Below are 13,156 nucleotides of genomic sequence, written 5' to 3' on the forward strand. Positions count from 1 at the left end.
GGAGTTCGTTATGAGGTTCAGAGGTGTAAACATTCATACCTAGTAATACTGAAAGAGAAAGAAAAAATGCTAACTGCCATTCAGATATCTGAGTGACTTGTGTAAATCAGACTCTCCCCCAAGAAGTACATTTATAATTTATAGCCTCTATCTGTCTGATGGAACAATCGTAAATCAATACGGAGATGCAGAGAAGAGTCAGTGGAAGATCTCCAGTTTGCCAGGGTGTGTGGAGAAGCAGGGAGACCCAAGCATACCAGGCTGTGTTAGTTAGCCTTTCACTGCTGGACCAAAATGACTGAGAATACAACTTACATGGAGGACACTTTACTTGATTTACAGATTTAGAGTCAAAGACTCTACCCCTAATACACCCATTCAGCTAGGAGCTCATCTATGGAGCATCCCTTGATGATGTCTGTGAATGTGAATGTGTACATGTGTGTGTGTGTGGGTGCAGACACACATACAAATGGATATACATGTAGATGCCAGGCCAACCTCAAGTCATCTTGAGGAGCCATCTACCTTGTTTTTTAGATAGAGTCACTAGGGTCATGAGCTTGCTGATTAGGTTTAAGCTGGCTGGACAGTGAGACCCAGGGACCCAGTGCTGGGACTCTGAGCTTGCACCACCATGTCAGGCTCTTCCTGTGGGTGCTGAGGTTCAAACTCAGGTCCTTATGCTTGTGTGGCAAGCACTTTCCCAACTGAGCCATCTCCACAGTCTCTGCCAGTTACCTCTTCTTAGCCACAGCGTCTAGGGACAAAGCCTTTGACACAGGAGTCACTGCGCAGGCACTCAGGGGAACCTTCATATTCAAACCACAACACTAGGTTTCCATCATTTCAGTTGCTAGCTCTGAACAATTTGCTCTCTGGTCTTGTTTTCCCTCATTACTGAAATGAGATTGGTATTAAAGATTAAATCATATTTAAGATTGCAAAGCAAGACAGTGTACCTTGTTTAAGTTGGTGGTAAGTTAATTTATAGTTTATAATAATGCATAAGCATTATAGTTACTACTTACCTTGCTATAATCATTAGATACGGGGTGGATCCTTGTACTTGTCACTGGTTGATGTTCCTAAGGAAAGAAAGTTGACTGTAAACACTAAGTTCTCTCTTATTTTAGCAATCAGTTCAGGAACATGGAGTTAACAGGAAAGCATCAACTCCCAGCTTCCTTCCCATTCCCATTGGTTTGTGGGGCCCAAACTTTGTACCTGCCTATCCTGTCAGAAGCTTCTTATCATGTGCACATTAGAGGTTACCCTTGAGGAAAAGACTGGGAGGTGCCAAATGCTGGCTTTATCAGTAGATAGATAAGATATCAGCTAATTTCCTACCTCTGGAATCTGTAGTTTCTGGTTTGGTCAAAGTTATACTTACAAAGATGAAAAGAGATTTTTCTTGAAAAAAAGTCAATTTGTGTTATCTTCTAGTTATATATATACATATATATATATGTATGTATGTATATATATATATATATATATATTCTAGCTAACTAAGTTTTCAAGGAGCCACTGAACACAGTTAAGAAATGAACACAAGGACTCAAGCCTGCACTAGCCAACTCCAGTGTACTATTTGATCTGGCAGAAGCACATGTTTGGACAGTACAGGGTAAGATGACTGATGTCAGGACCCACAAACAATTTCAGTACAGGTAAAGTACAGCTGTACCCCTCAGCATGACAGTTTTGCTCAAGGAGGGATCCCGTCACATCTGTTTCAATTCACGCAGCTGCTGTATCGCATGCTCACAATGATAAAATCAGCCAAGAGCTTTCCTCAGAACGCATCTCCTCTGGTGAATGATACCTGGCTATATTCAGTCCCCAGAATGGAGCGTTGTGACATAGCTGAGAAACAGGAATTCATCCAAAGTGTGCATGCATGCCAGGGAGATATGTACGTATCACGTCCTTGCCCTTGCTTCATGTTCTCCTATCAACCTTTAGGAGAGAAGTCACTCCACCCCTGTGGTCTAGGAGAGTGTTTCACTAATCACTGCCCAATTGTTAACAATTTGGGAGACTTGGTTGTGAGCATAAATCCCATGTTCATATGTCTCCCTTCTTCCTCGATTGCTTCTCCCCGTTTTCTTTCCATTTCCTTTCCCTGCTTTCCTCGCCAACATGTTCTCCCATCTTTCCTTGGATCCCACGAGGTCACTGCAACAAGCGATGCTTTCCTGCTTTGCAGAGATGCACAAATGGTAGTGGTGTGAAAACACTGTCTGTTCTTGTATAATCTCTCGCATGTTATTGTCCCCATTCTTTGTTTGTCACTTTGTTTTGTTTTTTTTTTTTTTTTTTTTTTTTTTTTTTTGAAATCTGCCTTGTTCATTCTTCAGGCTTTTTTTCATGCATAAAGTGTGATGTCTGCAATTTCTGGCTACCTTTCCTTGACTATTACCAATTTTTCTTCTCTTTTTGGTTATCGGACATTGCTCATACCTATAAAGGAATGACATATTTAAGTATGACGATACTATAAATACATTTCTGAGAAGTTTTAATTACATAGTGATACCTGAGCCTTTCTCGTCACCGTTAAAAGCCCCTGGAGAGGATAAGACAGAATCCTCTTGGGAAGCAGCTCTGTTTTCAACAGCCGGTCACCAAAGCAAGCAGAATTCTGTCACAGACTATGCCGGAATCGTGGCAGTGTACCAGGGCAGGATTTTGCTAACCTGGTGGGGGTAGAAAACACTCAGCTGGTGTCAGTGAAGACCTCTTGAACCTCAAAGCCCCATGAACAAAGTTGTCAAGGAGATAGTTGCAGTCAGAGTTCTGTCTCGATCATGAAGCTCTCTGCAGACACGCTTGAGATCATTGCCTGCGCCGTTCTCATCTCTGTGAGCCTTGTAGGAAACACATGCTTATTCTATTCCACAAGCAAGTGCATCGCTGGGGGCCTGCAGACCTCCTTTCTTCTCATCATCAGCCTTGTGTTCGTCCACCTTACTAAAAACCTGGTGGTGAACATCCTGAAGATTGTTTACTCTTCTGGTATCTTGCTGGATTCAGCGGGCTGCAAAGTTCTGCAATTCACTGCAGCCCTGACTACGTCCCTGGCCATCTGGTTCATGTTACACTTTGCATTGCTCTACCTCCGGAAGCTTTACCAAATTGTCTACCCCTTGAGTGGGGCTGCAAACCCGGATCCACAGAGGTACTCGTTGAAGGGGGTTTCTGCACTTTGGGTGGCTGGTGTGGCAGTGTATATCCCAGTGTTGATATACACGAGAAAACCAGAACCCCCGAATTCTGGAAATGATACGGGCTCCTTGTCTACTAACAGAATGTACCTGGGTTGCTTGACTGGTTTTGGAAATGACCAGGTAGAGCTCTACTATGGGAAAATATTTCTAGTTTTGGTTGATAGTCTTCCTTTAGCCATCTTAGTGTTTGTCTGTCTCTGGATGGCTCTCCTCCTTTTAGAGAAGAAAAAGATGACATATGGGGACATCTGGATTGGAGATGATGATTCAGAAACCGAAGTCCTTCGAGGGGCCAAGTTCAGTATCTTGTTAATGTTGCTGATCACTCCGCTGTGGGTTTCTCACTTTGTCTTAGTCTGCTTCTTGAAGGACTTGGCAACGTGCGTCTTTATTCCAGCTGTTCTCACAGCCCTCTCTTCCGGCTTCTCCGCTCTCAGTCCTTTCCTGCTTATGCTGGTTAATTACAAAATGAAGCTGGTGTCCTTCTGTGGAATCAGTCAGGAAAAGTCCACAACACAGCCTGCAGATGCCATTCCGTCTCCATATGCTTGATGGCTGAGTGAGTGGACTCTGAGATTCTGCAGAGGGCCTGTCGCCTGGGGGTTGGGGGGAGCATAGCTGCAGCCCAGCAGTTTGGGAACTGTCGTTCTCAGCAGCAGTTTCTGAAACAATGGCTAGAAAATTGACGGCTCTAGAAATTAATTTCTGAGAGAGACTTTACAAGTAGAAACAAGAACACTAAGCTGTTTATGCACTGAAGATAAACAGCCATCAAGACACTTCTCATGTAGGACAGTGATTCTGAACCTTCCTGAACCTTCCTAAGGCTGCACTTTCCTCTAGTCTTCGTGTTGTGCTGATCCCCCCACCGTAAAATTATTTAGTTGCTACTTCATAACTGTAATTTTGCTACTGTTATGAATCATAATGCAAATATCTGATATGCAGGATATCTGATATGTGACCCCCGTGGGGATCTTGACCCACAGGTTGAGAACTGCTGATTTTGCATACGGCTGTGGTTTTTTTAATGTAGAATTTCTAAGGAAAGTCAGTGGTCATCATTCTGTAAATGAGCTCAGCGTGGGCATCATGTGAAGTATTTACTCGTGCAATGTGCTGTGATTAAAAAAAAAAAAAACAGCGTTGTTGAAACAGGTCAACACTTCCTAGGCGAATTCCTCATGATGCTCCTGAGGAAGCTATGTTTTCCTTAAAAGATCTCGCAGATTTTGGAAGTGCATTAGGTAGGTGTATGATACTTAGTGTTGGCAGTTTTCACCATAGTATCTCATGTAAGCTTAGAGCAGGTTTTATTCATTGCCCCTGCCATAAGTCTTTATTAAAAATACATCTAGATAAAAAGTATTGAATTAAAGTATTAATATCTGTTTAGTCTTTTTCTCCAAGTGTGCATGATGTGCAGATATTTGGTTGCTCTTGGCATATAGCTCATTCTCCTTGCTTAATCATATAAACATATACAACTACATTTTTTTTTCTTCAGAAGAAGAAGGACATTGAGTTTATAGATAATTTATTTCTTTCTGCTTTTGGTCATTAAGTGGGTATATTCACAAAAGACAAGAAATTAGTAAAATCCTCATAATTATTTGCTTCCTAGATTGGATCCCATTTTTAAAACACATTACAATTCTAACTAAAATTACATGACCAGGTTTTTATTTTTATTTTTTTGTAGCTAGTCACTTGTAGCTGCTTAAGCTCTTAGGTCACAGTAAATTATTATTATAAATATCTATGCATAAATTTGTGTGCAAAGCAGTACATTTAAATCTAATTCTTAATAATTTTTTTCACTTTCTTGCAATAGCAATGGACCTAGGGATTCTTCTGCTGCTCTAGTGAATGGCTCTCTTGAAACCGAGAACCTTTCTCTAAAAAGACTGTCAAAACTATAAATCTGGATATCATTTGCAGAAGAGACTTGCAATATCTTAGTTGCTAGGAAGTTTTGCAGAGAACGTAAATTTCAAGTAAACCAAAGCCACAATTCTGTAATGCTTTGCACCGTTGTGTGTCCCTTGTTTGACACAGAGAATTACAAAAACAACAGCAACAACAAAAAGTCAGGCTTAAGACCTTCTGAGACTTCCGGGTGGTCTTCATGGGAAATGCTTATTGGAGTCCACCGAGGCAGTTTAATCAGAGGGCACCAGGCACGGATCCTGTGTAATGAACTTAACATCTGGAGCGATGGAGGATGTGGGGAAGAGGTCGCCATCTTTTAATTGAGAGCAGATGTAGCCAGAGCTAGGAATAGCCATTGATCTTAAGTGCTCAGATGCGGTTCTGGGACCAGGAGAAACAGGACGACCCAGGAGCTTGTAAGAGATGCCGATGCCAGGGCCTCTCGTCAGACCTGTTGAATCAGAAAGTCTGGGCTCGATACAGCAATCTCTTCATGAACCTTCCGCATGAGCTTCATGCATGGCGCAGCTTGGAGAACCACTAGCCTAGGGTTGCTCCAAAGTTTAATCCTCACAAATGATCAGAGTAAAGCCAAAATAACTGACTCAAGATGTCGTCTCCAATGATCCTTGTGTGTGCTGCTGCCATGTCCGCTTCCCTCTAAGACAGCAATCAGGTCTGCCAGCTGTGTTCCATATATTGTCAACAGGAATTGGCAAACAAATAAATCCACTGTAGAAATTGTCACTTTGCACAATTAGAGAGAAAGCAAGAATCTTCACGTGTGCAAACAGTTTGAAACTTGGATTTGGACCACTTCCTGTAGTATCTAAAGATCAAGTTTCCAGATCATTCCGCAGTTGTGTCCAGAAACCAGTGCAAAACATGGCTGGCCAAGGCCCAGCTCAACCTCCCAGTGCTAGCAATGCCTCTTTTTTCTTCCCAGATTTTTTCATCTAGATTTGTCCTCATTAGATCATAGTTTTGTTCTTGTGGAGTTGGTAAGTTTCAGCTATGATGGAGAATCTTGTGCTTACTGAATGACCCATAGTTCTCCCTTTCAGATTATTTTCATCTTAATGTTCTCGTTCACTCCTTTCTCTTTTCTCTCTCCTGAAAGGTTATATAGTCATATCAAATTCTTGCTGTAGTCTAAACAGCATGGATGAGGATAAGGAATAGTTAGCAGACACTATGAAGGTAGCATGTATTGGAGAGGGATAAAAATGGGTCAGGACTGTTGGGGGGATTTTGTATAGACTGGAAGGTGTTTCCTGATTTCATCTCTGACTGCACAGCTTCTTTTACTGAGGCCAAGGCAGGACTTTAATCTCTTCTTTCATGGCTCCCACCATACTTCTAGCTGATCAGTTTCTTGCCGAGCTGGCTTTGGTTATAGAAAGCACCTGATTCCATTCTAGCCCATTCAACATGTCATTAAACACCAGGTCCTTTCTGAACCTGGCATCTCAGAATCTCCCTCTAAGATATGTTCTGGAAGTCAAATGTTTCTAACCTACTTACTGGTCATTAAATTTTTGAAAGAGAAAAGAACACTACGTTCATTTGTTTTTCTTATCTGAAATAGATATTTCCCTACTTTTGTTTCAAAAAGAAGAGTTTCTCATTTACAAGCTATCTTGCCTTCCTTATTCTGTCTTTGGTTCATCCCAACCTATATGGTATCCCTCAAAAGAAATGACACCAGGAACTGAACGCAACAATTTTTTTTTCTCTGAGTCTGTATGTATTTTTTTATGTTTATCTTCTCTAGTGCAGCTGCTGTGAACATGGATTCTTTTCATCTTTCAAAAGGTATTTTAAATGTAATACTCATCTTAAATCACATATGCAGACACAATACAAACCTGAAAGAGTGTAAATATGCTTATCTTTCCTATGATTAAAACTGAGGTCTTTCCATCACTAATGCTTTATTGTAAGTTACTTGACTCTTAGTATTTGGTTTCAGAAATCACAAATCAATCCCCCGATCATTGGAAACAATTTTAAGCTGATAAATCAGGACTTAAAACTGCAAAAAGGACAAATGTACAAAGATTCATCAGAGAAATCCTAATTTCTATTAAGAATTCTACTACTACAATACTGTTTTAATTGCCTTTTCAATAAGATGTAATATAGAATAGTCATGCATTGTACAACCAATAAATCTTAGTTATGTGATAAAATAACAATTCATGGGTAATGGGAAAAAGTTATTTCCAGATCACCTGATTAGCAAATGCACCCATGGCTCCAGTATGAACTTTTATAGCACTTAATGTTAGACCTAAGTTCGAGTTTTGTTCTGTAGGTTCTGTAAATTCACGATAAGATTCTCAGTGTCATTAATACAACACATATTTTTGTGAGCTGTGAATTTTCTAAGTACACCCATTGTAAAAAATAATGAGTATCCTAAATCCTTTTCTTAAAGATGGAGCTTAAACTATTAAAGCAGCAAATGGATGATAGACTATGCCATCTTACATGCTAGCTGGTATAAGGTGTGTTCAACAGAGATTGAACACAGTTCTCTGTGCCAGCGATGATCGTGTCTGGCTTTCTATTTAGGCTCTACAGGAAAGATGAGTAACTTGCTTGGTTTTAGGTTCCTGAACACTCAGAGCGATACAGTCCAGGGATGGGACTATGTCGTGGATTCTGATCAGGATGACTCCAAGTGTATCCATGTTTCAGGGCAGCCTGGGGCAGTTAAGAACCTGGCAGAATGTGATTTGTGTCAGCTGCCCTCCTCTCTACTTCATGATGCATACCCTTGGCCATTATGGTCCTGAGTTTTGTCATCTGTGAAACCGGAAGTGCATAAATGCAAATGATAATTTACGATGTCTCCTTTCCTCACAGTACTATCAAAAAGAAAATCACTTAAACATATTGAAGGTGATTTTGGAAATAGAAACTGTTTTAAACAGATGTGGGGTTGCTTTACTGTTGTAGTTTTGGCAAGAACTCAACAGGGGCGTCTACTTGGCTTAAAATCCCTATTTTTGGCTGTGTGTCGATGAGGCATTACATTACCCTTCCAAACCTTTGCTTCTTTATTTCCATAGTGGAAATTCTGAAGATGTTTGCCTGTAGGGTCTTTATAAGACAAAGTGAATAGAGAATCCATGTTAAAAAAACAAACAAACAAACAAAAACGCCTCACTCTATAGACTCAGAAGATGGCTTATTGGGTAAGAAAGCTTATTTCACGAGTGTGAACCTCAGGACCCATGTAAAATGATGGTGTTGTGGTACAAGCCTGTAAACCCAGTGCTATAGAGAATGGATATAGAAGGATCCCTGTGTTTTTCTGGCTGCCTGCCTAGCTACCAGCTCAGTGAGAGGCCCTGTCTCAGGGGAATAAAGTGGCGAGTGATTGATCAGGACACTTGATGTCTTCCTCTAGCCTCTGTATACAAACACAAGCGCACAGCATGCACTCATGGGTGTACCCACAAGCACACACACATGCATGTACCAGACACATACAACACTCACATGCAGTCCCACAAACACACACACAAAACCTAAGCCAATCTGAGATTCCAGGAGATTAGTTTTCGTCCCCCATTTTTCTGAGCAGTGTACAGTATCCTCCCTCCTGCTGCACCCTTACTCCAGTGCATGGATGTCTTTTATTTGCTATCAAAATACTCAACTGCAGTTTTCCAAACATGCCCGAAAACTTGATATTCTAGAAACACGCAGAATTCGGAAATACTCTCGTGTCCGCTCCTCTCTATCACCCAGGGCTAGCCCTCACCCTTCAGATCACTTTCTAAATGAAAAACTGCTGTGGTCAGTGTAAAATCCACCCTCTCCTGGAAATTCTCATTTGCAAGCCTTTGCCCATGCATTAAGACTAGAGCGCTTCGCCCTCCCCCAGAGCTCTGTCTCTCATCCTTGCCTAATTCTCCTTTGCATCGGACAGATCTTTCCCATCTCCAGGGCCTTGCCTCCAGTCCGTATGTCTTCATTCATCACAGCAAGTACCACATTAGACTGAAATGGCTTGCTTGCTTGCTTGCTTCCTCTTGTACTGTGCGTTCCACACTGATGTAGAGCATGTGGTCTTACCCAGCATGTATATTCAGACTGTTCCATAGGTGAAGACCTGGAGAGTCCACAGGCTTGGGTTTTCCCTCTGTCCCTCATATGTGCTTCTTGGCCCTCCTTGCTCTGTGTCTTTCTAGGAGAAATTTCTTGCCTCTGACATTTATCTGCTTCGAGAGTAGGCATTCAGCAACTGCCATGCTTCTGGCCACTGTTGAATCGAAGAGTGGAAAAGAAATTGAATCCACATTTGGAATCAGTTGCTTCCTTGCCAGCCAAACCACGGAGCCAACTGGGGACATTTCCACCCAAGCCTTCTAGGTCCTCGTTTGGAATATTTTTTTCAGCTCTTATAGTGAACAAAGTAAACACGGTGTCTGTGAGCAGGCTTGCAATTTGAAAATGTATCTGAGTATAAATTTGGCAGGGGCGAGGGGGGTGTGGGGAGTGGTGATCTTTTCCCAAGTGTTAGTGGATTACAGGGTGAAGAAGCGGGTTGCCACACAAATCAACTGAAGTTACCTCACCGCTGAGCATACTCTGCTCATGGATGTTGACAGGTCCAGCTTAGTTTTAATTACCTGGCCGTCATAATATACGCGAGTAAAAGTAGGAATCGAGACTTTGACAGGGGAGAAGAAATGTGTGCAGTTCCACCCTTCAGAATGACTCCATACTAACTCCTTCTAAATGGAGTGAGGCAATACGTTTTCAAAAGAATTTGGGTAGAGCAATTTATGTGATGGGTGAGGGTAGTCACAAATCAACGTGCCTTTTATGAGCCAAGCACACCAGAATGTCTGTATTACCATGAGTGCAGTTTCTCAGAGAGATCCTGTTGGCCACTCCAAGGTTTTTCCACTGATGCTGCCATGACCCGCCAGATTTTTGCAAGTCTTCATTTGGAATGGCTTTTTCAGAGTCTGTCTGCAAGTCACACACATACACAAATGAAAATGCCTCCCCAAACCATAAAACAACGAGGGCGCACTGCTTCTAATAATTTGCCTACATTTTTTTTTAATCACATTGCATTCTTTGCTACTTTTGAGATCTTTCCCAGCTTATGGGAGTAGTGGAACCATCACTGGCTGAGGTGACCTCATGGGAAAGTGTCAAAGCATTGACAGACGCTTTAGCACCTACGCGTTTTCTCAGCTAATGGCACTCTCTTAGAGGCAGCAGAGTCTGACAGAACTCGGCACAGTAGGCTTTACATTTCACTTTGTGCTTTGAACGCCAAGCCTCAGTTTGGAGTTTGGGTAAAGTTTCTTCCAGTTCCTTGAACTCGCCCAAAGAAGATGGGCATCCAAGATGTCCCCAGAGCTTCTGGAGATCCTGAAAGCCTTGGCTACCTGGCTGTATCTCCCTTCTCTGAATATTTCCCTTCCATCAATTTTTGTACCCAACTGGGAAAGCTAAGCCATTCAAAATTACTTTCTTTTTTCTCTCCCAGCCCAACCTGCGTCTTCCCTCTTAAACTTTGGAAAGATTTCTTTTCAAATGTGCAGCAGACCTGCCTACATGGGTAACAATATGGTGGGGAACAGTTAAAAACTCACTGGAGTCTGAACTGGGATTACTTTGGTCCATTGTCAGACTCCTCTAAGGGGGCAGATCTTCAGAGATGTATGTTGCAGATGACAGGAGGGCTTCAATACAAACAGAAGCCCCAAGGAGCGTTGGTCAAGTGACAGTAGCTTGCAAGGTTGGGGATGAGGATACCTGGCAGTATATAGACTTTTAAGTGATGAAGCCCTAAAATCCTAAAATAGTGGTTCTTACCACTTCCTAACGCTGCAACCCTTTAATACAGTTCCTCATGTTGCGGTGACGACCCCCCACCTCGAAATTATTTTTGTTGCTACTTCATAACTGCAGTTTTGCTATTGTTATGAATTTTAATGTAAATAGTTTTTGGAGACAGAGTTTTGTCAAAAGGGTCACGACCCCCAGGTGGAGAGCCGTTGTGACCTAACTGTTGTGACCTAAATGTGATTTACAGTAACTGGAATCTCATGTAAAGGATTGAAGCTGAACTGCTCCTTCCGAATACCTGAAACACATTTCTCACTTAGGGAGAAACCCAATCTCGTCAGACTGAGGAGGAAGCAGTCCAACTGCCGCTCAGCTGCTGCTCTGGGCCAGAGGGAGGAAGGCTTTGGTCTCTTTCTGGGCTAGCACTTGGCATGACTTGCCTTCACTCCCACCATGTAAACCCACAGCAGGCATAAGAAAGTGAGACCCTTCCATCCTCCGGTTGCGAAGGGGGAGGAAACCTAATCCGGACCTCATAACATTTTATTATGTTTGTGAAGGGTTTTCTTTCCTTAATCCTAGAGACTGTGAAACAAAAAAAATTGTGACATGCCAGTAGTTTATTTGTTAAATTAAACTGTTGCTGTTGTGGTATGACTTTCAAATGACATTAATACAACAAACTCAGTCTTAGAATTTAAATGAAATCAGCAGTCTTGGCGGGGGACACCCACTAGAAAGGGTAGGAGGGTAGTGGTGGCATTCACTGTTTGAAACTGCATTCCTTTTTGCAGTGTGTCTTCTAGGGTCCAAACTTAAATACACTGCAGACCAGGCTTGAGCAGACCAGCCTGGGAGGGATCAGCTGAGCTGGGGTGAACATCTTAGTAGATACTACGAGACTATGAGACATCGCCACTCAGCTGCAACCAGCCACGGTTATTGGGAATGTGAACCCACATAGCCAAGCCAAGACTTTAGATTTTTTTTTTTTTAGGCTAAACCCAGAATAAAAACTTTGATGTGAACTTCTCCAAAGTCTAGAAGTCAACAACTCGTTTGTTGCTGGATTCTGTTTTGTTCACCACCACCACCACCACCACCACCATCACCCCACTTTTTTTAGACACTACTAGGATCAAACAAATCCCACCTTTAGGACAAAATTGGCCTTGGCTCACGGGACTCCGAATTGTACTCCATGTTGCTAGACTTTCTGATAGAGAATATAGGTCACCAGCTGGGAAAGGAAACACTCTGTGTTGGTGGGATGAGACTGAAGAATAGGAGAGGAAAATCAACCAGAGTTCAGCTCGCTTTCTCGTCTTGTGCCATCGTGTGAAGCAGCTGCCTAGACAGACCTCACCGCCCCCTATCCCCGTGCCTTGAAAGGTGATGCCGATGCCCAGTAGAAAGGCTCATGAGAGGGAGGGAGCATATAATGACCACAGGGACAACTGAAAAGAAACAGCTGGAAATGCGACCAGGACTGATAGACTCTGGGGATTTCCACACATTAAAAGTGAAAATATAAATATATTCAAAATAACTTGAGAGAGAGAGAGAGAGAGAGAGAGAAGCATTGAAACTACAAAAGAGGAACCGGGATACACACAGAATAAGCCCTTCTTAAAGGAGATGGCTCTGTAGGAAGCCAAGGAGTGTTTCAGATGCCAAGGCTTATTATCTTCTGGCCTGTAAGTCATGAAAATCTCATCCAGAGAGAGAGAGCTGGCAGGCCAACCAACCCAGCTACCACCTAGCCCCAGAACCAGGACTGGGGGTCGGTCCACCCAGCATTCACCCTATCTGTGATCTACTGGAGCGCGTGAAGGACCTAGACCGGCAGGTCCAAAGCTGAAGCTTCCACGATGAAATTTTATTTCTTTTTCTTTTTCTTTTAACTTTTATCTTAGTTGTTTTTTTTTTTTTGAGTGGGGGGAGGTTGCGGGGTCAGAGGGCAGAGGCCAAAGGATGGGGAGATGAATGTGATCAGGAGGCATGATGTGAAATCCACAAAGAATTAATAAAAAGTCAAAAAGAAAAGAAGTCAAAGAAAATCACATCCCTACCCTTAAAGGGCAAATAGAAAGATTTTATATTTGCTTTGATGTGACAGTTCATATTACCTTCTCATTCCGTTCTGCTAGCCTGGCTACATTTACAGG

The 13,156-nt window shown here is 42.3% G+C and overlaps 1 protein-coding gene across 1 annotated transcript; it reads left to right on the forward strand.

Moving 5' to 3' along the window:
* Window positions 1–2,813: 2,813 nt before the first annotated feature.
* LOC119814120 lies at window positions 2,814–3,785 on the forward strand. Its single transcript, XM_038329471.1, has one exon. It carries the CDS (start codon window positions 2,814–2,816, stop codon window positions 3,783–3,785), a length of 972 nt encoding a protein of 323 aa, XP_038185399.1.
* Window positions 3,786–13,156: the final 9,371 nt, after the last annotated feature.

Source organism: Arvicola amphibius, chromosome 5 (assembly GCF_903992535.2).
Source record: "Arvicola amphibius chromosome 5, mArvAmp1.2, whole genome shotgun sequence".
Taxonomy (NCBI): Eukaryota; Metazoa; Chordata; class Mammalia; order Rodentia; family Cricetidae; genus Arvicola; species Arvicola amphibius.

Bases quoted from the DNA above. Each gene is read 5' to 3' on its own strand.
- LOC119814120 (XM_038329471.1), top strand. From the start codon at position 2,814: ATGAAGCTCTCTGCAGACACGCTTGAGATCATTGCCTGCGCCGTTCTC.